We start from the raw sequence: 23,911 nt of genomic DNA, 5'->3' as shown, positions 1-23,911 counted from the left end.
TTCTATATTGCATTGAAGGTGTACGGCATTGAACTCTTGTTGCTCACAATCTGAGACTTGAGAGCGCTGCAAAATGTCACAATGTCGATACGTCAGCGATGTCAGGCACTAGCGTAGTTGTCCGACTCAATCCATACCTATTATTGGAGCTTTCAGGCAATATCACCATCGAATCATCCCTACGCTCATCAGGGTCAAAGATAGAACGCCTTATTCAACAGTAGCCCAAGGATTCATAATAAACTCACCTTACCTTGGTTGTTTCTGGCGAAAATTGGCTCACAGGAACCATATGTTGGAAGTATGAAGGTTTTTTCTGGACTTTAATCACAGTGTTAGGTTATCCGGAGACAATTAAACTCTGTTCGGCTTCATCGGAGTCCAACGTACTCGATTGTATCAGAATCTACGCGAACGGGCACGAACGGATGCGATTCGACTCCGTTCGACGCGAATCTGTTCCAATCTATTCGCGTATATCCGAATAGAATCCAACGGACTCGAAAGGACGGCGATCTCGGGGCGTTCGTGACGCATCATCGCGCCCGAAAACTGTGCGTGGGCTGATATCTAGCTCTAGATATAATTTCCGAGCGTGATCGCGTTCTATCGAGCTTCTGTTTTTCGGAGTTCAGTCCATTATTTTCTTATTTAATGAAGTTTTAAAAAGGGACCCTCATAAAAGAGTCCAACGAAGCAGAATGGACGCCGATGGGATAGAATGCAGTCCATTCTATTTCATTATACTACATTCAAGTCCGATAAACTACAAAACGAGAGTTACTTATATTGGATGTGAAAGGACTCGATTCGACGCGAATCGACGCGATCGGAGTCCAGCCGAGTCCAATCTACGAGAATGAGATGGAATCTAATCTATTGGATGAGATTATCGTGTGTTGGCGGAGAATGTACTCGACTAGACCCCAATCCAGACTTACCAGGCTTCAAAAAACAGGAATGTGATGCTTGTGTGTAAACCACCATACCACTCGGTAACATATTTTGTGACTCTGTGACGCAGGGAGGAACGAGTGGAGTCACAGAGGTTTGTCTCCGGATGCGGCGGGAGCGGTAGCCGGAAAGTTTTCCTTTCCGCGACCACCACCGCCGTCCCCACCTCGCGTCCTAGCCAGCCTCAGCGATTTCTCGGCGTCGTCTCTGAATATTCTCACCCACCCTCCTCTCCCTTGATTTCGTTTGAGTTGCACTGACTGAATCTCAGCTTGGTGGCGAGCAATGGCCCTAACTGGACCCGTCTCGGTACCTCCTGATTATTGGTGATAGATCTACTGTTTTTACCAATTTATTACTGTTCAGCTGGTGCATCCACTAACATGGACCCGTAGACTTCGGTATTGACCTCACTTTGTCCACAGAGATGTCTCCATAGATCAGCGATTGCTTTCGACGATCTGTCCCACCCGCCGCACCTCGATAGACCGCCCAGCCCAATCGCTGCTCACCCCGGATGTTTCTTCTGCAGGTCACCGTTTCCATGGATCGGAAAACCCTGCGGGCTTTCGCCCAAACCCACATACATATTCAGTGCTCACTTAAATGTATCTCAATCCCTGCTCAATCATTATAATGATTATCTCTCTCTGCTCACGTGTGCCTCAAGACTTCTTGCACGGCCTATCAACCTCTCGAGAAAGCGCTAGCAAATCCGGAGAGGAAGCTCTGCCCCTTGATGCTCCGCAGTAAATCCGGATCATCGAGCTAAAGAACGTCATTAGTCTTGTCAAACGAGAACTGAGAATATCGTACGACATATATCACAAGGATCCCTAGAGTCTTGTCCGGATGACTCAACGCAAACGTGGCACAATTGGTGAGCGAGCTCCGAGTCCAGGGCCATCGGATAGCGCCTCTCAGGAGCCGAAAGATCGTTACTTCAAACACAGATGCAAGAACAAGCATCGGCACATGGCCGTCACTGTGCATCCGGAATGGTGGTACAGCTGGTAAAGAAACCGTAGTCCAGCTTTGTTCCGCACACACTCAGAGCTGTCGCGTCAAGGTGGGGTTTTGGCTGATTGACGTCGATTGACGCCGGTGAGAGTGTGGAGTGAACCTCCCAAAGCTGCATTCATAAAGCTGCATGCCACCGAAACAGTATCACGACGTCCAAAAGGGGACGCAGAGTATATAAATCTATTCCGTCTCGCGCCACTTCACAATGACGACTCTGAGTGAGTGCAGAATGGCGCTGGACTACAGTTTCTTTACCAGCTGTAAACCGCGTTGTGCAAGAAGTGACAACATGAACTCGTGTGATGTGATGCGACCTGAATCCCAGGCTCAAGGCGATAACAATAACCTTTTGTAGCCGAAACAAGCTATGAATGCCAGCGTGACTGTCGTATGTGAAATCGGATGGCGAAGCATCCGAGAATCAGAAGATCGTTCCTTCTGTAGAGTATAATAATTAGTCTGATTCCTATTTAGGGGATGACCTCCAGTCTTCCCATCCCCAACAACTATGCATCTGAATCAATGCGTATTGAAGAAGCTGGCCTGAATGTAATGAGAACTCCGTGACTTTGACAGCACGCTGGAGAAGGCTCGTCTGTTGAGCTCGCGAAGGTGTGTAACAACTAGTTGCGATGATCGTCATTGCTACAGCCGCACAGAAGAACAACGGATTCGAATACCAACGCTTGTTCAGGGGGATACATGCTTCCGCGCCTTGTGGATCGGAAACAGGGCGTGCTCCGAGTCGATTCTTGATGCAGGAGCAGGATGCGCTTCGGCGCTCGTGCCTGTGCGTGATTGCCGCTGTTCAAGCGCGTCCTGCATCCTGCATCCTGCTCTTGCTTCGAGAATTGTACGCCCAGTGAAAGTCGCACCTCGCCGACCATTGGCCCTGAACAATTGCAAGTCCCAGACAAGTCGAGAAGAAATTAGGAAGAAATCCACTGCATGCGTATCGATTTTCGCCCACCAAGCTACAAACGGAACGGTAAACTTAAACTCCGATATGTTTCCTTTCGTATATCAGACGAAGATTGTCTGATCATGCTTGTGGAGAGGGCCAGTCCTATCCTTCTCTATCCTTTGGTTGGCTTCAATCTCCGACGGGTGTTCCCGCGACAGCCCACTGTGGGAAGGCAGGCATTTGCCGAAGATGGTATAAATATCTTACGTTCCAGCGTTCAGCGTCCAGCATTGTCCCCGCGCGTTAAGCTCCATGTTCCCTCACGCCTTCGTCCAAGCCCGGCTTCTTCCTCACCTCTCCATGGCTGGAACTTCTTACTACGGTAACGTAGTCGCGGATCTATTCCAAACGCGCCCGTTTGCTGCTCTTCGTGTCCATTGGCTGCCCGACATGGGCTTTTACGAGGCGAGCCCACCTTATGGAGGCAAAGGACTCTTCATCATCTCGCAAGAGAAGCCTCGTCCTCCGTTTCGTGACTTTTATATTCCGCTTACCGCTGGCGATGAGAGGCCGCCCTTGCATCTCAATGTCCCATTACCAATTCAAGGTCCTCTTTACCTACACATGTTCCCCGCGATATCGGAGCGATTCGAGATGCGCGCCTCAGGTCCTATGGACCAAAGTTTTCATCAGCTCGATCCTGCTAGCATCGAACGTTTCATCTCATTCTTCCGCCACGCGAGACCGCCTCGTGTCATGTCGCCGCCTCGTTCTGGCGGCTCAGACGTAGTTCAGTCGGGGTGGTCATCCTTCAGCGGCCCGCCTCAAGCTGAGATTTCGAGACCTCGTAGAGGCTACATTTTCGAGATAACCCCTATATCTACCGACACCTTCACGCAGACAGATACCGTCTGGAACGAGTTGCTGCTTTGTGACCAGCTCATCAAGGATTATTCCTGGTTTGGAGTCACCAAAACTGTCACTTGGCTCAAAAGGCTTCGTAACACGCACGTCGAGACTAGGGTTCTGCAATTCCCAGTGGGGAACTACGACAGCATTGTTCCCATTCTCCCCGACGAGCACTCCTCCGTACTGTTCCGCATGACAATTGCCATGGACGAAGAATCGGAACCTCCTAAGACAATAACGGAGCCGTCTTCGAACGAGGATGACGACGAAGATGACGACCCGTCCCCATTTGATTCATTTGTACCCGTGCATGCTGCCGAGACTATTATCCCTAAATCCCCACCCAAGATGATCGTACTTGATATGTGCAGTATTTTCTTCGTAAGTTATCACCACTCGCCACCCGCATTATAATCTCACTGACATGTCCTCAGGACCATCATGCTGCCGTTATCGCTGCCCTCGCCGAATTTCGCCTTGATACACCCCAGAGGAACAAGGCTATCCGGCGGCTTCGCGAGCTGGAGGCTCTCGAGTATGCTGCGGGAGGTGGCACATACCAGGACGTTGTTAGGCGCGCTCTTCGTATCTTTGCAACAGAAATGAAGCGTCCCCATCTGAAAGTGGAAGCTCTTGCGATGGCGGTGCTTCGTCCGCCACTCAGATCCGCGGTGCGCGAGTCAGTACAGCAGCTCCTCCATTCGGGCTTCCATGTTATCGGGTATTCTGCCATGGACGCTACGACATTTCAAGCATACCTGGAGCCTGCCATACATGACCTTCGTTTGCCCGTGGTGTCCCCTCTACCCGGCGATGCACGAGGTCTATTCGCACCGTGTGTGGAGCAACTTCGGAGCGTTTTGGACTACGCGTCAGCTCGACCCTCTCCTCTTAGTCCCGATCAAATTCTTGTCGTCTCCTCGTCGTCCGTGCGCAGCTTAGAGCCAGCCACCGCCGTGGGCATGGCGACGGCGCTGCTCGCCGAGGCCGATGAACTCGAAGTGCAGGCGCTCAAGAGAACGTATACAGCGAGGTCGACAATGGTGACATCCCTGACGGATCTAGCGACCACTGTCTCCGCTCCAGCGCTCTGGAGACGCAGTGTTCCGGACCGCGGAGTCACGGTCCCAAATCTAAGGGTGGCTGGTATATATCAATTGTTCCGGATTTACAAAGATAGTGATATTGGTGAGTCCTCCCTTTCGTCTTCTTCTTAGTCACACTCCGTCTTGAACGCCATCAACTCACTCGCTCTCTTGTTGCATCGGAACCCAGTGGTGACCGCTCGTTGCATTAACTGGCTCACAGGTGAAGATGTCGTGGTGAAGGCCTCCATATCGTACGAGACAGTGAAGAGTATTGTACCTTACGAGGCGGTGGTATACAAGCAACTCTCGAGCTGTCCAAACGTTGTTCCCGTCCGCTGGAGCGGGAAGATGGGGAACGCCGACGTTCTTGTTATGGACTGGCTTGGACCGAATCTTGACGATCTCCGCCGTGCATGCCGGGGAAAGTTGTCTCTTCGGTCTGTGCTCATGGCCGGTATCTCAATTGTACGTCCATCTTCAATATAGTGTCATCCGCGTGAGCTACATTCAAACTCATTGTGTGACTACTATTAGTTGCACTTCGTCGAATTCGCCCATTCGCGCGGTGTCATCCTACGCGATATCAAGCCACATAATTTTGCGGTAGGTGGCGTTCCGGAGGAAGCATCCCGCATCTACGCATTCGACTTTGGCTTGGCCACTATGTATGTCAATCCAATGAGCGGAAAACACATACCTCTTCGCACAGGGCGTAAGCTCTACGGAACATGGAGATACTGTAGCCATTGGACGCACAAAGGCCTTGGTATGATCAATTTTCTCCCCTTTCTCTGTCAAATCTCATCACGAACACTCATGTGCGACCACAGAGAACAGTCGCCGCGATGACATTGTTGTTCTCGGGCACACTCTCCTCGAGCTGCTGCACGGACAGCTGCCCTGGAAAGGCATCTCTGCTCCCAGCGTCGAAGCCAAGCTTGAGAGAATGGGCCTTATGAAGACACCTGGGTACCCAGCCTTTTCGGATCTCCTCGCTCAGTCCCCTCGCGCGCTTGAAAAGTGGATGGCCCACGCCCATGGATTGGAGTTCGAGCAGAAGCCCGATTATCGCTACCTTCTCGCTCTGCTCGAAGATGAGTTGGCGGCAAACGGGTGGGAGAATGATGGGAGTTTCGACTGGGTGAAGCCTGAGTTGGCGAGCAAAGGAACGTTGTTCCCTCCGGAATACAGGTTCGTCGTCGATCCGAATGCAGTGCCGGATACGAAGAGGCCCGTTGAGGAGTTACTTTGACGGGGTGCGGTTATGACTGTCTTTTAATATACAATGCCCTGTCGCTGTCGACAGGTGCGGGAATAAACTCATTTCAATCTTGTTTCTCGTCGATGTACCAATTTTGAGCACAAGCCTTGCATAAGCTGTTGGAGATGGCAGGATAGCGTGATTTCCATTGTAATGCGGTTTGCCTACTTTCGTATACCTGATACATGCCGGACGGATACTTCGACGAAACCAGGCGAACGTTCGATGGCGACCGTACCAACAATAGGATGCTGGTCCTTTGTGTTACTAGTTGCGAAACCGAAGGCGAAAACATTTCAGTTGAAATAACAACCCGACCGCTGCAACCCCCGGGCCCTCGTGTGGCGGCCTGTGGCGGCGTGCGAATACTGAGGTGCCACAGGCCCACAGCCAAGTGTCGTCACTGCTCAGGCTCTTCATTCCTCTCGACGACCACATCCTCTGCATTTACTTGAGTCTCTTTATTCTCTTTATTCTCTAATCCACTACAGTATACCGAAATTATTGCGAATAGAGTGTAATCCGTTACCGGGCACAATATCAGTACTCTTGTGAACAGCTGGAACCATCGAGGAACCGTCTGGATACTCTTCTCTACTGAAGGACAGTCTCACCGTCACCGTCTATCCGTGATACCGTTGAAATTGAAGAAGCAACATAAGGATACACTCCGAATCTCTTACTGGTTAGACGACTGCTGGGATATCAGCATGTTCGGTGTGCTCACAGCGCTCGGCGCGCCATCACTCGTCAGTTCTTCTTTCCAATATCAGAAATACGAGTGGTACTGACTGGATTATCTCTTACTCCTTCGTCAGACCAATTTATCTCTTGGAATTGTAATCAAACTCTCACAAAAGAAGAACCCACCACCACCAGAAGTCCAACAACAAGTCGCGGCAGCTGTCGCCCAAGCACGAGCAGCTCAACCGCCACGCTCCCGTCCCAAACTCCCCGACGTCGACCCGTTGCTTCTACCGAAGAGGGAAGTATTTGCTTACGATGATATTGGGGATGCCTTGGAGGCGTTCGGAAGAGGTCAGATGTTGGTTCTTGTCAGTGAGGATGAAGCGATAGAGGACAGTGAAGCAGGAGCAGTGGAGGGTGTCTTGGTGGTTTCGGCGGATGAAGTGTGGACGGAGCAGCTTGCATGGATGATCAAATGGACAAGGTGAGATCTGTTTTCTTCTCTCTCTAGACCCAGGCGCAAGGCGGCATTCTTCCAAAACGTGAGGGAAGACATGAAGGGTCCGAGGGTTTATGTTGGTATCCTCGTCAAATGACGTAGGTTGTATCTCCAGCGCTGGCTCTACACTGCGGCTTTGGAAGGTGGTCGATGGCTGATATACCACGTACACACCACTGATTGCGACGAGACCACAGAAGGAGGCTGATTAGAAATCAGTTTTGGAACGACCATACTTCATCCTCCCGCTATCAAGTTGCTCGTTATCACTGAGTACGGCGACACTGTGTCACGAACATGGAACTCTTTCACCAAGTGTGCCCCAGTTTCGGGATGTCCTGCTTATTCATAGGGCTACCCTGCCTCTCTACGCCTTATCTTATTCCTGTCTTGTTTCTCACATGTTGTTCGTTTGGTATGAATGTATCTTTCTGTTAACCAACACCATTCACAACCACGCAATCCTTCGTGACTCAAACAGCGGATTCGTAACCATCGCTGTTCCTCAAGAGACTCTCGAAGACCTCGAAATATTGATGATGTCGGATGCGGCTATGAACATCGACAGACGCGGCAAGGGCAAAGGCAAAGGAAAGGTGCGAACGCCAGAGAAGAAGAAAAATGAAGGCGAGCCTGAGTACGCCGTCGGTGTTGACTATAAGCATGGTGAGTGGTATACAGTCTCAATATTCTCCTCCACATTTACCTCATGAAATACCTGTCGCTTGCTGATGCATCAACTGCGACCATGATTAGGCACGACGACTGGCATTTCAGCTCGCGACCGAGCCCTTACCGCACGTGCACTCGCCAGTCCCGACACTGAACCAACAGACTTCATTCGCCCTGGTCACCTCATCCCCGTTCTCGCTCGTCCTATCTCCGCTTCCTCTTCGACTGAAAAGAACCGTCGTCGACCTCCTAAGTCCAAACGGTCACCCGCTCCACCACCACCACACCCTTCACATTCCTTCGCTTCAGCCTCGGTCACTCTCTGCGATATGACGGGTCATGAGGCTGCGGCGCTCATGGCTACCTTGGTGCACGGTAACGAAGATGACAAGACCTTTGAGAGAAAGGAGGGAGATCAGAGCCAGGAAGACGAGGAAGTGAGGGCAGAGAGGGAAATGAAGAGGGAGAGGAATAAGAAGGGAGGCTTGATGACGAAGGAGGACTGCAGAGCATTTGCTGACAAGTGGGGGTTGAAGATGATCAGTGTGGGTTTGGTAAAGAAGGAGTGGGAAGAGAGAAAGAAGAGAGAGAATGAGAAAAGTAAAGGCAAAGGAAAGCAGACGTACGATTAGAGAGAAGAGGGCCGTGAGACGTCAGACGCGGTGTCGATGAGGCATACGGTCTCAGCTTTCAGCTTGCCCAAATTTCAACATCTCTATTTGTCGAGTTTACGCACGCTGAGGTTCGTACCTGGTTCGTATTTACAATCAATCTCCGGTATGTGACTCTTTTGTGGCTTACATATTACTCGCCACTGTTCTGAATGTCTTGACAACTTATATGCATCTCATAACATCTTGGACTCAGTTCACGGCAGCTTCAGATCCTGACAGAGTTGTCGCAGGCGCCGGTGAAGCGGTTAGACGCAGATTGATGGGCAGGTATTTTAAAAGTTCGGCCGGACTGCCCGGGGATGCGGCATATTTTGATGGATACACGATCGTTCGCATTGCTCCCACGCTTTCCTTCCTCTCCAACGTCCTGGAATTCTCTCTCAAGTGACGCCGAATATGTGGCCATTTGACAGCTCTTATCCTACGCGTTCCGTTGGACAATTGGAGCAGGAATACGACTTTATTATAGCAGGAGGTACGTGTGGTCAGTCGTCGGTTTAGGATGTTTCTCTTGCTCATATTCTGCACCTTTCACTGTAGGTGGTACCGCAGGATGCGTTCTCGCTCGTCGTCTGAGCGAAGGTGGAAAGTACACTGTATTGCTTGTTGAGAGAGGAGATACTGGTGATTCGTGAGTATGGCATTCACTATCTAGTCTTATTCCCGCGGATCTTATTGATCGCATTTGCGCAGAATTCTACACCGCACTCCTCTTCCCTCTCTCCATCACTGGTCGGATGGAAAGCACAGCACCGTGTTCGACAGCGCGCCACATCGTGAGATTGGCCGCTCGTTTTCGCTTGTATCTGGAATGGGACTGGGTGGAAGCACGCGTATCAACGGTGGGCAGTATACGTGTGGGGTACCCGGCGAGTTCAATGCATGGAACCAGGCTGGAAGGGAGGGCTGGAGCTATCAGGATTTAAAGCCATATTTCTTAAAGTCAGAAAGATGGACGGGTCCAGTTCCGAAGGAGTGGCATGGCTCGAATGGTATGTATCTCGTCCGTTTAGCCCTGCTCGCGAAGTTAAACTCGATGCTCATGCGGGAACTAGGCCCATTGAATGTTTTCTCATACGACGGCTACTATTACGGGTCTTCTCAGAAGTGCGTTACCCTTTATTTGGCCTTGCGCTCATTTCGTCTGACGCTCTTATGTTAATATTGCCAGGGCTGCTGAGGCTGCGGAGACCATCGGCTTCGATCCCATTCTAGATATGCATTCTCCACTTGAACCAAGCGTCGGATTTAACAAGATGCAGTTTACCGTTGGCGCCGATGGGACGCGTCAATCAGCCTTCCGCGCCTATCTACCGAAGGAAGTGGCCCAATCTCGAATTCAGAACCTGCACATCTGCACCCGAGCGGTAGTAGGAAAGCTAGGGTTTTCTCGAAACGACAATGACTTGCGTGCGGAATCTGTTGAGATACATGCCGCAGATAGCCTAGGTAGTGTTCGGACAATCAAGGCTAAGCAGGAGGTGATCCTGACGTGTGGCACATTGGAAACACCTCATGTCCTGCTGTTGAGGTTCGTGGTCATCTAATTCACCCTTATTTATGCCTTAAATGTTGTTTTCCTTGCACTTACGGTTGTTAACAGTGGCGTTGGGCCTCATGATCATCTCCGAGATATGGGTGTCGAAGTCGTCCAAAACTTAGCGGGTGTTGGAAAGCATCTGGTATCTCGACGCCCATGCTATCTCCCATTGACCCTGAACCCAAGCCTCTGTTTTTGCCACTCAGCAGGACCATCTTTTCGTTCCAACCGCTTACAATTGCCCTCTGGGTGACTCGGCATGGGCCATGATCATACGCCCGACGACGCTGATTAATCAGTTATACAAGTACGTTCGACACGGCACCGGATGGTTCTTGTGTACACTGGTCGAGATGGAAATTTTCGGGGTATCTTCTGGTATCCGCAAGGACGGCAAACTCGTTGCTCTTTCAGACCAACAAAGGGATCCAATTGACCCTCAAAACCTGCCTGACTTTTCCGTCATGACTGTGAGTATGGAGTCCCGTGTCTAATCACCGTTCACGCTGAATCACTGATCGGACCCTTCTGGAATCTAGTGCGCCATTGCTGATCCTAGAGGTCCTGACGCAGACAAATCGAAAGGATTCTTCGGTCTTAACTGCGGACTTCTCAGAACCAAATCTCAGGGGCACATCCGCCTACGCTCCCTCAACCCTCAAGACCACCCGATCTGCGACATGAATTACCTCTCCTGTCCCGAAGATTGGTCCGCTCTACGTGCCGCCCTTCGCGTGTCAGCGGAGCTCGCCCGACAAATACGTGCGGACGGGTATCCTCTCAGTGAAGTCAGCGTCCCCAACTCCCTCGACGATGCGACTTTGGACGAGTACATCAAGGAAAAAGTGGACACGATGTACCATTATTCGAGTACTTGTAGGATGGCGGCCTTAGATGACCCGATGCCGGGGGTCGTGGATGATGAGTTGCGGGTACATGGGATCGAGAATTTGAGGATTGCGGATGCCAGTGTTCTGCCTTGTGCTCCGGCGACGCACCCTCAGGCACTGATCTACGCCATTGCGGAGAAGTGTGCTGATATGGTGATGAGGTCTCACGAATAGTGGCGGGAGGGCATTGGCGTAGTGTTTGTTGTTGCAACTTCTTACCCCCAATAAAAGAGTTTGAGTGGTACACTGTCGACGTCGTCTGATTCTTGTATACATCAGTTACCCGAACAAAGATATAGCGACAAACGAGCCGAACATTCATAAACAACGGTTATGTATAGCGTGGCGACAAGCCGCGACGTCTCCGTCCATTCACTGAATGAAAATTAAGAGCGCGACGGGAAAATAGTATAGTGCAGTATATATGTGACCTTCCGGGATTTGTACCGTGTATAGACACTTGATGCACTGCAACATAAGTAACTGGTAGGCTCGAAAGAAAGTAGGAGGCGTTTCGGATAGGCTATCGATGGAGAGGTCTCGCAGTTCAAAGATAAATAGAACGGGAGGTGAATGAGCAACAATGAGACGAAGAATAGGGCATATCGTATCGCAGAGTTTAGACAAGGGTACAACATGGAGCAAAGGGGAGGTGGCGCGTATACGGATAGAATAAGTCAAGAAGTAAAAAAGACCGCAAGCAACCGGCATCGAACGGCATGAAACAACACAGGTTAGAAAGTAAAGCACATGGGAAACCAAATGAACACGAAGCAAAAGAAGAGAAAAATTCAGAGACCATTATCATTTTGGAGATCGTGAGCATCATCAGTCATCAGCCGTCGTTGTCGTCCTTAAGAGCTTGACAGGACGCCCAATCATAATATCGTCTTCGCGGAGACTACGCCATACCCGCCTCCCTCATCAACCTCTCTCTCACGCGCATAAGCGCCTTGCCCAGCTCGTTCGACCCGTCACCGCCAGGACCCGTATCCCAGAAACCGTCGTTACTATCGGCGTATATGAGCTCAGCAGTCCCGGTACCGATGAGCAACAGCCTGAGATCTTCGTGCTGTCTGAACTTCTGGTACAGCACTTCGTCAACCTGTGCCACAAAGGCATCCGTTAGCCGCCATTATACCAGCGAGGGAAAAAGAGAGGGGAGCAAAGCGGGAAGAATGCACGAGGGCCAAGAATGGAACGCACCTTTCTCAACGCGATCTCCCTCCAATCCTCCCTCTGCGCATCCGAATTCTCAAAACTAATCCTGAACACGTCCTGTGGCGTCTCCGCCGTCCTAATCATCTCCGCAATATCGAACCTGCCCCTCAAGAACTTCATCGCCTCATATAGATGCAGCCCCGTCGGGTACAGGTCCTCCTCGTACAGAATCGTATGGTTACTATGCTGCAAGAACCCATAGTAGGGGCTGTTCGGATCGCCGGTGAAACGAATCTGCTGCTGTCCTCCTGGTCCGGGTGTCGGCATCTGCATCGGCATAACCGAGGGCGAAGGCATGGGTACGCCGTTAGGTGCGCCAGGCGAGGGCATACCCATCAGAGTGGAGATATGTTGATACGGCGTCCCGCGCTGAGACGATCCACCACCTGGGTTTATCGCAGGAGAAGGCATCCTTGCGTTGGATGGACCGGGCGTAGCATTAGGCCTGAACATCCTGGGTCCTGGACTCATAGGCATCTGAGAACCTTGCGGTTGAGGGACGAATCCGGGCGGTGGACCGTCCATCCCCAAGCTATTCATCATGCTCATTCCGACAGGAGGGATGACGGGGGGTCCTTCTGCGCTTCCTCCAGGTCGGGGAGACGGCATACGCATAGGTCCATCCCCGTGGTCCATGTCGCTGTGCTGACGATAGTCCATACCTTCGGGAGGAGCGACGAATCCACCTGGTGGCATCTGATTACTCGACATAGAAGGATCGAGTCCGCCGTCCGGGGCGGGGGGATGATGTTCAGGAATTGGCATTCCCATACCCATCCTTGTCGGCTGTGGCACGCCACCAAGTGGAACAAACTGCTGTGCCATCATCGTCGCGGCTTGCGCCAACGTCTCCTGGGCGTCGTTATCTCTCCTCCTTCTCCTTCTCAGCGCGCTGAAAAACCCGCCACCCCTGCCATTTTTTCGCTGCTCACGCTCGCGTTCACGTTCCTGCCGTTCAAATTCTCGTTCCCGAGCTTCGGCGTAGGTTCCAAGAGTTCCTTGGTCGTGTAGAGGATGGGAGTGAGAGTAGGGATCGATGGAGGCCGGGAAGGAGCGCCAGTACTCGCCGCGGTTCGATGGTAGTTCTGGTAGAAGGGCTCGATAGGGTGTCGTGGCGAGGATGTCTTTCGGTGGCGGAGGTAGGGGATTGACCGTATGTCTGTGGCGCGATGAATGTGCGGTCTGCGAAGATAGATGAGGGCGGGTGCTTGTTCTGTGGGAGCGATGCGACCGGTATCGACCTCTGTCCCTGTCCCTGTCCCTGTCTCTCTCACGTTCACGTTCTCTACGCCGCCGTCTTCGTCTCCTTCGCTCATACGTCGTAGTCGACGGAGAACTCTCCGTCGGCGAGTAGGAGTCGGTATATGAATCGTCTGAGTCCGAGTCGGATGTTATCGACGAACGGTATCGCTGACGATGGTCATGGTCACGATCACGGCCGAGGTCGAAGTCGCCGAGATCAGGTATGACGGGTCCATTCTGACTCATTTGCGGTTGTTGTTGCTGTTGAGGAAAGGGTATCGGGTTGGGCATGGATTGCATTTGAGCATTCGGGTCTGGAAGTACAGTGGGGATGACGGGTTGTTGCGCGGCGCTCGATGGTTGGGATTGGGCGAGGAGGGTTTGGGGGTAGACAGACTGAGCATTTTGGTCGGCTTGAGGATCTGTGAGCAGGGTAGTCAAAGTTGAGTTGGTCAGTGCATGAAATGATGGGCCACAGCCCAGGGAAGAATTCAGTGAGATAATCCGTCGACAGCGTCTTAAAATAGTTCCTTCGCCAGCAGGGGAACACATGCTCGCCATATAAATATGAGATTCACTACTCCAGTCTATCACAATGAACGAGCGATCGAGTAGCATATTAGATAAACGCCTAGCCTGCCATCTGGTCGTTATCGCTATCCAAGTGCTACGTCCGTCCAATAGATAGTTCTCCAAGGAGATCCAAAGATTTAATATCAAGCCATTCAGAGAGCTTCGGACGTCGTATTGAGACTCTGTTGGCACCGCGACACTACTAGGCATTGAAAAACGATAGTATATTGACGCAACATTGACAATGGGGAAACGAGCTTGAAGCTTCACTGAATCATTTGACTTCCGATGCAAGAACGAACTCACCTGGAGTCTAACTGACAAACTAAGATAGAACACTCACAATAGTATGTGGCGGGGTATTGAACCACAGCGGGCATTGTGTATTGCATATATTGCCTGGCCAAATCAAGTGCCTCTTGCCTCCTCCTCTTCTCGCTCTTGAACAAACCCCATCCCTTCGATTTCTTCTCTACTTGCGGTTGTGGGAAAGGATATGGAGTGTAGCCACCTGCACCAGGCGTTGGGTTGAGATAGCCAACAGGATATCTTGAAGGCGAGTTGCCCATGCAAACGTTGCGATACAAATTAAGATAAACAAACAAACTGAGAAGAGTAGCAACAAAGCAAAGTGGAGAGGTCGAAGGAGGATGGGAAGATCGATACCACAATACAAGTATCTGTTTTGGTCGGCGTCGCGTCTCGAAAACGCGTGTTCGAATGGCTCACGTGCCATGATTGGTGTGGCCCAAGGGCCAAGGCTTTTGGGGATTGGGCCAGTGCTACTAAGTTCCTGGTTTTTGCACTCATGATGTACGGATTTTCGTCAACTCATAAACCAGATTCACAACATTGATCTCACAACACAGAGGTGGTCATCAGCTGTAAAGTTCCTGGCCACGGAACCCAGTGATCGATGTGTATCTTCCAAGCGCCCGATACTAATATTGGCACTGCCATACTACTTCCATAGATTTCATCCTCATCCTCCTCTTCATGTCGGTCATTGGCTTTACTTTTGGCTCTTTCGGAGACGTTTTGTCTATCCTGAAGATAGCTTACGACGTCCGTGCTCTTCTCAGCGAGAGCAAGGGTGCCTCAGAGGAGTATCAACAGTTGCTCGCAGAACTAGACACGTCTCTACGCACACTTCATCTCGTCCAAGGCGTATTTCTGGCCAAAGATGCGGCATCGCTCCCACCTGATGTCCAAATGGCAATTCAACAGTCCGTTAGCAACTCTCGGACGCTTATACTTGATTTGTACGCCAAGATAGCTCGTTTCCGAGATAGTCTGCAGAAAGGAGGCTCGGGAAGTATGATGCGGGACTCATGGAGGAAGATTGGGTGGGGTCTCTTCAAGCAGGATGAGCTCGTTGAGAGTCGAAGGAGGCTATCAGAGCAGACAGATATTATCAGGTCTCTGTTAGGTCTTTCTAACTCGTACGTCTGCCCTTTGGTCGGTTTGTCTCGCTCTCATCCGTTGATCAATCCGCTGCCTTTAGCATCACTATCACACGGGTGGACCACCAGGTTCGCACATCTCATGCAGCGATCCTTGAGATCAGCCGTTGCGTCCAAGGAATCCCCCAGGTCCTGGGGTATTCGTGGGAAGGTGGCCTGAATCCCGACAGCCGTCCCATATCACTTTTAGACATGCTTGGACATAGCATCCGTCTTCCTCTAGAGCTATGCTCTACCTGGGAGGTACGCTCAGTTGTCTGCGCTCCTATTACTCAAGATCTTATTCATCCCGTACTAATTTAGGACCTCGACGAGTTTCTCCGATTTTATTTCCGAAAGAGAGCTGGTCGACGGCTTGTCGAGCGAGGCGACTACGACATCTCCGCTCAAAACGGAACGCTCATACGACCTGTGGAGTGGATGGTCGTTCCAGGATCAGCTATCAATATGAACGCTCATCTTCGCTTCCGATTGCCCTCCGAGGCGAGTGAGGAGGAAGCGGTCTGCCCCTCTTGCAACCAGAAGAATTATCGAAGCGGTGCCACAGGCACAACGTGGTAGGCTTTTCTGAGCGCATCCAATATGACATGGTTGCCTGCTAACTAAATCCACATGCTTAGCACCTACTGTCAAACGTGGTTTATCACTTCTAGTGCCCATATTGACGAGGTTGCTCCTGTGACGCCTAGACCAAGAGCACACGGCGAAGAGGCTCCCGACAGCGCCTCTGAGGAGGTAGGGCTGACATCGACCTCGTCAGAAACGACGTCGATACTCGATGGCATTCGCTTTCTACGTCGCATCAGGGTCTTTGCTGACCGTACCAAGCCTTCCAATGGAGAGCCGGGCATTGTCGATGAGAATGACGACAACCCTGACGTGCCCTCTCATACCCCAATCGCGGATAGGACCCTCTACGTTGGGAATCTCCCGAGATACCCTCTCCCACCAAATAAATCGCCAGATATCTTAGAAAACGCCCTTCATCAGCTGTTCCAGTCTAGACGCGGTTTCCGCAAACTTACCTTCCGACAGAAGCGCGAAGGACCTCAATGTAGCGTTGAGTTCGCGGGGGTCTTCGATGCAAACCTTGCTCTGCATGATCTAGAAGGGTCAACATTGGACGGTCTCATCGGGGAAGGGATCAGTCTGTCGTTTGTAGGGGAAACGCTGAGGATCTCTGCGCTGAACCCACCACCAGAGCCACGAGAGCTGATTACGGAAGGTGACGATATTATTTGAGTTCGATATGGCCGTTCGTTCTCCCTTCCTTTTCCCTCTTCGCATTCCGCGACCGTCCCATCCACCCTTGCCGACGTGTTACCATCTACATCTGTCTTTGATATCCGTTCCACATGAACCTGATCTGATGTGTGTGCTTTGCCCATCTTCTATTGTCCAACAGGCCACAAACGCTCACACGTGGACGAGAAGCCCTTCCAGTGCAAATGGCCTGGGTGCGGGAAACGCTTCGCGAGGCAGCATGACTGCAAGAGACACCAGCAGCTGCATTCGAACCATCGGCCGGTTACGTGCGAAGGGTGTAAGAAGCCGTTTGCGAGGCTGGATGCGTTGAATCGACATCGTGAGTGACTTGTTTTATTTGCTCTTGGTCCTAGTTTCTCCATTTGAGGTCTCGCGGCTTGCGCTGTCGCCTCACCATCCGCATCACCCGTACCCATCACCGTCACCGCATCATTCCATCAAAAAAACCCTTCCTCTGTCCTTTGTGTTTCGCGCTAAGTCTGGGTGCCACGCACTTGCGCTTGTGCTCGCCACGTACCGCGCGTAACCGCCATCGTTCCACCTATCACTCTTCTCTTACTATCTATCATGCTTCTTCTGCTTTTACTCCTTTATTTTTTGCATCATTTCGCTTGCGGCTTTGTTTCTCGATGTGGACGTGACACGACATGGGATGAGTATGGCGATGGTTACTGATTAATCTCTTTTTCTTGTTTTGTCATGCGTCTTTATACCCTTGACATTTGCCGTCTCACCCACCCACAAATATAGTCAAAACCAAAGGCGGTGCGGGCTGTGCTCGGATCCAGGAGACCATCGATGTGGAAATTGTATAGTTTCGAGGCTTTGCCGTGGACAGACATCCATACGAAGGGCATGTTGCATTGATGATAAGATGTCTACGTATCACCGAACATACTTATGTGCAATCGTCATGCTACATTCAGACCCAAGCCGTGCCCTTCCTCTTCGCATAACGCAGGAACGCTGGTGTGTTAGGATAGCCAACACCAAACAAATTCAGACGGGCCTCCGGAACCTCTGCCAGGCGCTTTCCATCAGAACCTACAACATCCACGGTGAACATCGAAAGGATCATAGTGGTCATAATCTTGATGCTGACTTGTCCCATACGACGTCCGAGGCACGGATGAGAGCCTGTGTAAACAATTCTCTATACTGTCTATGTTGGAGATGAATAGATGTTCTCACCAGCACCCCAAGCGAGAAAAAATCCGTCAGAGGGCTTGCCGAAGTCACGTTGTGGATTGAAAACGCTCGGGTCAGGGAAGATGGTCTCATTGTGATGTGCATCCGCGGTCATGTACATTGCGTACTCGCCGCGATGAATAGTCCTGCCTGCGATGATGACGTCCTCACCCATGTTGCGGCGGATGATGGCGGCATTTCCGACGAGACGAAGAGTCTCCTGGAGGCAGAGGTCGATTGTGGAAAGAGATCTCTCCCATGTTTCGAAGGGAAGTGCGGCCAGTGACTCCGAAACGGTCGTGCCCTCTACTTTATGAGCCGCTATAAATGCGTCAACCTCGGCTTGTATACGATCTCTCCAGGCCGTATGGTGACAGATGTGGAGCATAAACCAGCAGAGAACAATGCCAGTGTTGCTGTGATCCGCAAAGACAGTCCCAATGAGAAGCTAGACAATGATCAAAGTCAGGGATGATGGCAATCGATAGTATGAGAAGTACGAACCGACGCAGCCTCCTTGACATCGGTGTTGGTATCAAGCAAGGTCTGTATAATATCGCGACGCGAAGAAAGTGATTCCTTGCGCCGATTATAAACCTCGGCGACGATCTGGAATAATTGTACCCCTCCAATTATGCGAAATACTCGAGCGGGCGTTGGGAAGAGAGGAAAGAGAAGAGAGCTCGGATTATTCCCAGAGCATATCCAACGATATGCGCGAATGGCTTTGGAACAGACAGTAGGATTGGAAGTGACCTCAGGACCAAGATGGACGCGCAGTGATATGCGAAGCATGAGCTACGTTAGTCTCATCAGCGATCACGGTCGGTAATATACCCAAGGAGAAAAGTCGTACTTGGTCTAGGGTGACGAAAGGATCAAATATTCCGTTATCTCCGAGCTTAGAGCACTCCGCCATTGCCTCCAGTTGTATGGGAAGCAAACCTACGATACTCAAGAGTTAGCATCATATAAAAGCACAACAGCCTGTGAAGGAGCATACACGGCTCCAAGAACTCTGTCCGCTTGAAACTGGAAAGCAGCCAAGAAAATGTATTTGTTCCATGAGGACCGTGCTTGTTCGACGGTATATATTTCATCATTGGAAACTTCAGAGACATCAATTGTTGAGTGTAACTGATAATGTGGTGTACTTACTAGAAGTCCGTATCCATCATGGCCGCTAAACATCTTCTCAGAGAAGAACTTCTTCCTTGCCTCCGCTCCAAACATAACGGTCACGCTTTCCTGTAATAGAGACATAAAAGGTCAGAAATTGAACGATTCAGAAGAAGAAATACTTGACAGACATACGTTGTGAACTTTGAACTTGAACCAAGCCCCAGCTAGGCGATGGTACATGTCGCGCAAAAAATAATGATGACGAATGAAAATCTCAGGAGAACCAATTGACCATAGCGCTGGGAGAGATAAAACGCCTGACGAGGAAGCTTTCTTTGTCAAGAGAAGGCGTTGTTTTGACAAGATGTACTGAGTTATATCCGCTACAAGTAGAAGAAGAAGAGACGATAAGACTATCGACAGTACTTCCCAGAGAGAACGAATGGTGAACATAGTGACGGGAGATGTCTGACACAGAGACGAGGGACTTTCGACGACATTCGGAGCTCATCACAACCACTTGCTTTATATAACCCTTTCAGATTGGAAAACACCCACGTCCATCATAAATGTCCGCTGGGTGGGAACGAATGGAAGCAGGTCCTTCCACGAGGTAACAGAATGAACGCAAAAGCATCAAGCTGTATGCTTGAGCTTGTATCTGGCATCCGAACCGAGAAGTTGACAGGACGCGATGGTGGTGGACCTTGGTGGATCGTTCTCAGAACCGTGCGGTCCCTGGACCACCGAGCTGCTGAAGCAGTCATTCCAGATCCCCGTTCCACGTACAGCTGAACGGAGTGTCTCGCCATGACGGTCTGAAATTGCTGCGTCGACTTCGTCGTCACCTTTTCATACTTATTGTCTCCATAAATGGCTATTCACCTTCATTACTGTCTCCATCACATGATGGTCATTCTGCTCGCATCTCTTACGTCCACTCCCAGCTTGCTCGCAAGATATGCCGTCAGTTGCGTATTAACACCGACTCGGATAACTGGAAAGACAAAGTTCGTCACAGTATTCGAAAATGCAACTGCCTAAACACTGTTCGAGACAGGGCGCCTGAAATATCAGTTTTCTCCACGCAGCTGAGACTCGTCGTTCAGACGATTTGGAACGAAAGTACTCCTACATCTATAGATAAGTATTACTGAAGAGTCATCTAGTACTAGTATGCGAGCAAAAGGGAAACAATCATACTAGTCAGCGACTACTATTTTGTGACCAACGGCAGCCGAGTACATACACGTCCGAGCCAAAAAAAATCTAGAGTCTGCAACGACCTTGAACTTTGGTTGGTGGGACGTAGGTGGTGGTTAGGATGGGGGTACATAGCACTGCCGGACTCGGACGCTGTGCTGAGGAACACAGTCGCGCAAAAGTCGCGTTGATGACACGCCACGGACGGGGTTCTCCGGCTCAGGCGCTTAACGGAAGCAAATGCAGGGCCTTGACCGTTGACGACGACCTCGAAGTCTTCTAGTTACTGCTTTACTCTTTCGAGATTATCACTTGTCGTACTGAAATTCGTGTCAATTGACCACTTCCTTAGACTCTGAAGATGAACGACCCAGCCGTGGCCACTCTGGCGGCGAAATATTTCAGCTCTGAGTCAGCTGAAGAGATAGAAGTGCTTGACCCTTTTAATATGTTCGGATGTGGACCCTCTATGGACAAAAAATGGATTGCTATCGTCAAGTCCGACCCAAAACGGACCGTGGCTATCTTCGACATACCCCTTGGATCGAGCGCAAAGAGTGGTGTGCACATTGGTACCTCAAACCACGAGAAGGGGGACACGAGAGCGGTGAGTTATAACCCCCAGAGCCCATTCTATCTCTTGTTCCATGCACCGTCGATCAATAACCAATATATCATCTCGTCGTCAGGACATATGTCCTGCTATCCGCGCCATCGTCAACTCTGCCGTGCAGTGGACTGACAGGAGCGCTTGGGAAGGCCTCGTACGCGCTGGAGTCGTTGAGAAGCTATGCAAGTGCGTATCTGGAACCCTGAAAACGATAGATTACCCACCTGGAACTCCAAAGGCACTTAAGGACAAGATAATAGGTCAGGAGCAAGTGGGTTTGAATCTCTCTAGGCGTTGAAGAGGCCACTTAATCCGTGCTCATACTCACGCGTGCATAGTTAAAATCTCCGTATCATATTGCCCTAGCGGTCTTCGCGCAGACACTTGAAAGGATGCAGCGCCTTGGAGGTGTGAAGGATGACGTCGACAAAATCATTGTATCCACTCTGGAGAAGCATTGGGGTGCAATGGTGGCACGGGTTCGTTCATCTTGTTTATTCATTTGTCTACAAGCCTGTCAACTGCTGACTTTTGGACGGACATTTGACAACCTGCAGCTGTGGCGGGATCCATCTATGACTTCCAGGGAGCATAATCATCACTCAGTGGAACGTACACTTCTGTCTCGACTCGTAATGGCGTTAGCAGACCTGGATTCAAGCTTTCGTCAGGTTAGCCTGTTCTCGCTAATCATTTCAGACCCTACTGAGTCAACTCACAAACGGTATCCTAGACTCTTTGTACTGAGTCTGACCTCACTGTGGCCGTCGCTGTTCGCTACTGGATGCACGCCACACAATATTTCGAAACCCAATGCTTCTACCATATCATCGAAACTGTATACTTCCCTACCGACACGGAGTCCAAAACGGACACCGGCACACAGCAAAACCAAGCCCTTTTCCTCTCTTCGATCTTGAAAGCAACGAACGATGTGCCGTCTCGGTTCTTCGCCGCGTGGGGCAAACAGCTCAAAGTTTTTACAGCCATCGACGTCCCTCCCGCTCTAGATTGGCTCAAAAGGCGTCTTTGGATGTCCGCATATGGAGAGCAGACCTGGCGCGTAACTGATCCAGGCGATACGGCCGCTTTTCCGCCACCTATCTCGCCACCAGTCATTACGGCTTTCATCAAATCGCGACCGTTCTGGCAGACGGTGTTCGACCTATTGCGTAGGACGGATTGTAGAGGGATGCTCTACCTTCCAGTGCTAAACTTTTTGAGCTTTATCCTGTTCACCTGCGCTCAGTGCGATAGGGATGAACTCCCAACCCTCCTACGAGTATTCGGGGAGGTAGACTTTTTCGGTACACTAGAAGCCGTATTACCTCTTTGTCTCCCTGTATCTGGAGTTCATGGTACGTTCACCTACAGTTTTAATCCATCATCTCTGCCACGCATTAGTTCCAGATACTGAACACATTTTCACCTCTACACCGTCTTCCAGCCGAGATCTGCAAGATTTTCTCCACTTTGCTCCGACTCGCCCAAACTCACCCGCCCATCATCTCCGTCCTTCGCTCACAGCTCCCTCGTCCCCGAACCTACCGCTTGCTTTTCGACGACGCATACAAAGTCACTGGATCCCTGCCTCCTCGACTTCTCACTCGCGACGTTGTCCTACCCACTGGCCCCAGTCGACCCGGAATCGATGACACCAGAGGGTGGTGGTGGATCGCCGTGTTACAACACACTTGTGCGGACGAGAAACAGTGCGGGAGGAGAGGCTGTACTGAGAAGGGCGGGAAGAAGTGCAAGGCTTGTATGGGCGTTGGGTATTGTGGCGCGGTATGCCAGAAGATGTACGTATCTATCGTCTCCTCTCCTTCATTCGACACTGAGATGTGCGATGTCGTACCTGGCTAATCGCACTATCATCATCTATTTACGATACAGGGACTGGAAAGAACACCGCCTAGCGTGCGGTCTGTCGATCGATTTTACGGACGATTCCTTGGGATTTGACGAACTTGGGATTCTCAGCGTACCGGAGACGTTCCGGCCCTATCGCGAAGGAGATCTCAGTGGCCCAAAGAAGAAGACTTGATCTATGTGTGGTCTGTATCAAGTCACAATCCCATGTGTGGGGCAATTTTGGATCATGCCCGAAAACTATAGTACTTACATCCTCAAGGTGTTCCGTTCTGATACACCTGGTCACTTTACTAGTCGTTGCTCTTCAACTTCCGTGTATTATAGTCTCTTCTCTCTTCTGGTCTTGTCATCGGTTACAGACTCGCAGTCGGATCAACATAGTTACTTCCATCTCCACATGCAAGTAATGCGTACAGTGAGCTCAACTAGGCAAATCAGAGAGATGCATAAGTAGCAATGCGGCAACGATCTTTGGTAAGATAAAAGTGCCACCCAACCAAGAACGAGAGCAATGTGCATTTCGTGAAGCTAATTTAATTATTAAATCCATATGTCAGCAGTGTTCATGCGATGTATAGAGAAACAGTACAATATACCGTTTCAAACGCCCACTGTAGGCGCATCCCTGTCACCTAGCTCATACACCGAGGAGCTCGTCGGAATCTTCGTGAGGTCATTAGACACATTGCTCGAATTCGGGGAGGAATGGACCTCCGTAGAGTGTTCAACGGTAATACCGACCGCCCGGGTCGGCGCGAACGTCATTTGGCCCTTTGCGTAGTTAGAGGACCTCTTGACAGCAGAAATGGGAGGGTTCGATGACGGGTCAGGCCCTGTGGTCGTGAGGTCAGAGACTGAATATAGATGATGATCTTTCTCCCAGCGTCCTTCCGCGACCCAAAGGGTAGCGAACACGACGCCTATGATGGTCGAGTAAATGTTGATGTTGTCGATGTAGACCGCGATGAGATAGTTGTCGGGTCTCGCGAAGTATAACGTTAATTGAACGACGCTGAGAACTACTGGGAAGACGAAGTTTGTGGCTGC

At 50.7% G+C, this 23,911-nt stretch overlaps 8 protein-coding genes across 8 annotated transcripts; 5 read left to right on the top strand and 3 right to left on the bottom strand.

Moving 5' to 3' along the window:
* Positions 1 to 3,182: 3,182 nt before the first annotated feature.
* Positions 3,183 to 6,205, top strand: STEHIDRAFT_78900 (kinase-like protein). The gene is made up of 5 exons (XM_007303969.1): positions 3,183 to 4,171; positions 4,225 to 4,978; positions 5,066 to 5,343; positions 5,413 to 5,644; positions 5,709 to 6,205. The coding sequence occupies exons 1-5, from the start codon at positions 3,194 to 3,196 to the stop codon at positions 6,128 to 6,130; spliced, it is 2,664 nt and encodes an 887-aa protein (XP_007304031.1). The 5' UTR covers positions 3,183 to 3,193; the 3' UTR covers positions 6,131 to 6,205.
* A 644-nt stretch (positions 6,206 to 6,849) lies between these two features.
* Positions 6,850 to 11,406, top strand: STEHIDRAFT_168435 (FAD/NAD-P-binding domain-containing protein; the record flags this gene model as incomplete). The annotated part of the gene is made up of 12 exons (XM_007304083.1): positions 6,850 to 6,888; positions 6,958 to 7,310; positions 7,807 to 7,991; positions 8,082 to 8,619; positions 9,085 to 9,146; positions 9,212 to 9,302; positions 9,365 to 9,663; positions 9,727 to 9,778; positions 9,843 to 10,202; positions 10,275 to 10,353; positions 10,418 to 10,681; positions 10,751 to 11,406. 12 exons carry the CDS (start codon positions 6,850 to 6,852, stop codon positions 11,273 to 11,275), a joined length of 2,847 nt encoding a protein of 948 aa, XP_007304145.1. The 3' UTR covers positions 11,276 to 11,406.
* A 596-nt stretch (positions 11,407 to 12,002) lies between these two features.
* Positions 12,003 to 12,589, bottom strand: STEHIDRAFT_57515 (DUF1768-domain-containing protein; the record flags this gene model as incomplete). Its single annotated transcript, XM_007303927.1, has 2 exons — positions 12,003 to 12,206; positions 12,308 to 12,589. The coding sequence occupies 2 exons, from the start codon at positions 12,587 to 12,589 to the stop codon at positions 12,003 to 12,005; spliced, it is 486 nt and encodes a 161-aa protein (XP_007303989.1).
* Positions 12,590 to 12,867: 278 nt separating this feature from the next.
* STEHIDRAFT_110943 (uncharacterized protein) lies at positions 12,868 to 14,706 on the bottom strand (the record flags this gene model as incomplete). Its single annotated transcript, XM_007304082.1, has 3 exons — positions 12,868 to 12,962; positions 12,985 to 13,986; positions 14,481 to 14,706. The coding sequence occupies 3 exons, from the start codon at positions 14,704 to 14,706 to the stop codon at positions 12,868 to 12,870; spliced, it is 1,323 nt and encodes a 440-aa protein (XP_007304144.1).
* Positions 14,707 to 15,133: 427 nt separating this feature from the next.
* STEHIDRAFT_156742 (uncharacterized protein) lies at positions 15,134 to 16,842 on the top strand (the record flags this gene model as incomplete). Its single annotated transcript, XM_007304081.1, has 4 exons — positions 15,134 to 15,579; positions 15,642 to 15,843; positions 15,904 to 16,157; positions 16,221 to 16,842. The coding sequence occupies 4 exons, from the start codon at positions 15,134 to 15,136 to the stop codon at positions 16,840 to 16,842; spliced, it is 1,524 nt and encodes a 507-aa protein (XP_007304143.1).
* Positions 16,843 to 17,004: 162 nt separating this feature from the next.
* Positions 17,005 to 17,193, top strand: STEHIDRAFT_57189 (uncharacterized protein; the record flags this gene model as incomplete). The annotated part of the gene is made up of 1 exon (XM_007303898.1): positions 17,005 to 17,193. A coding segment is annotated over one exon (189 nt), but the record flags the coding sequence as incomplete, so codon positions are not given.
* A 595-nt stretch (positions 17,194 to 17,788) lies between these two features.
* Positions 17,789 to 19,416, bottom strand: STEHIDRAFT_156741 (cytochrome P450; the record flags this gene model as incomplete). Its single annotated transcript, XM_007304080.1, has 7 exons — positions 17,789 to 18,003; positions 18,058 to 18,502; positions 18,559 to 18,852; positions 18,911 to 18,999; positions 19,058 to 19,163; positions 19,213 to 19,302; positions 19,369 to 19,416. 7 exons carry the CDS (start codon positions 19,414 to 19,416, stop codon positions 17,789 to 17,791), a joined length of 1,287 nt encoding a protein of 428 aa, XP_007304142.1.
* Positions 19,417 to 20,635: 1,219 nt separating this feature from the next.
* STEHIDRAFT_147043 (uncharacterized protein) lies at positions 20,636 to 23,290 on the top strand. Its single transcript, XM_007304079.1, has 7 exons — positions 20,636 to 20,986; positions 21,069 to 21,260; positions 21,328 to 21,468; positions 21,547 to 21,660; positions 21,723 to 22,347; positions 22,437 to 22,791; positions 22,886 to 23,290. Exons 1-7 carry the CDS (start codon positions 20,741 to 20,743, stop codon positions 23,034 to 23,036), a joined length of 1,824 nt encoding a protein of 607 aa, XP_007304141.1. The 5' UTR covers positions 20,636 to 20,740; the 3' UTR covers positions 23,037 to 23,290.
* The last annotated feature ends 621 nt before the right edge of the window (positions 23,291 to 23,911 follow it).

This window comes from Stereum hirsutum, assembly GCF_000264905.1.
Source record: "Stereum hirsutum FP-91666 SS1 unplaced genomic scaffold STEHIscaffold_7, whole genome shotgun sequence".
Taxonomy (NCBI): Eukaryota; Fungi; Basidiomycota; class Agaricomycetes; order Russulales; family Stereaceae; genus Stereum; species Stereum hirsutum.
Note: the sequence above shows the minus strand (reverse complement) of the source record. Positions and strands in the feature narration are given on the sequence as shown.

Bases quoted from the DNA above. Each gene is read 5' to 3' on its own strand.
- STEHIDRAFT_78900 (XM_007303969.1), top strand. From the start codon at position 3,194: ATGTTCCCTCACGCCTTCGTCCAAGCCCGGCTTCTTCCTCACCTCTCC. The intron at 5,344-5,412 runs GTACGTCCATCT...GACTACTATTAG, and splicing joins TCATGGCCGGTATCTCAATT to TTGCACTTCGTCGAATTCGC. The intron at 5,645-5,708 runs GTATGATCAATT...GTGCGACCACAG, and splicing joins TTGGACGCACAAAGGCCTTG to AGAACAGTCGCCGCGATGAC.
- STEHIDRAFT_147043 (XM_007304079.1), top strand. From the start codon at position 20,741: ATGAACGACCCAGCCGTGGCCACTCTGGCGGCGAAATATTTCAGCTCT. The intron at 21,261-21,327 runs GTGGGTTTGAAT...ACGCGTGCATAG, and splicing joins AGATAATAGGTCAGGAGCAA to TTAAAATCTCCGTATCATAT. The intron at 22,792-22,885 runs GTACGTATCTAT...TTTACGATACAG, and splicing joins GGCGCGGTATGCCAGAAGAT to GGACTGGAAAGAACACCGCC.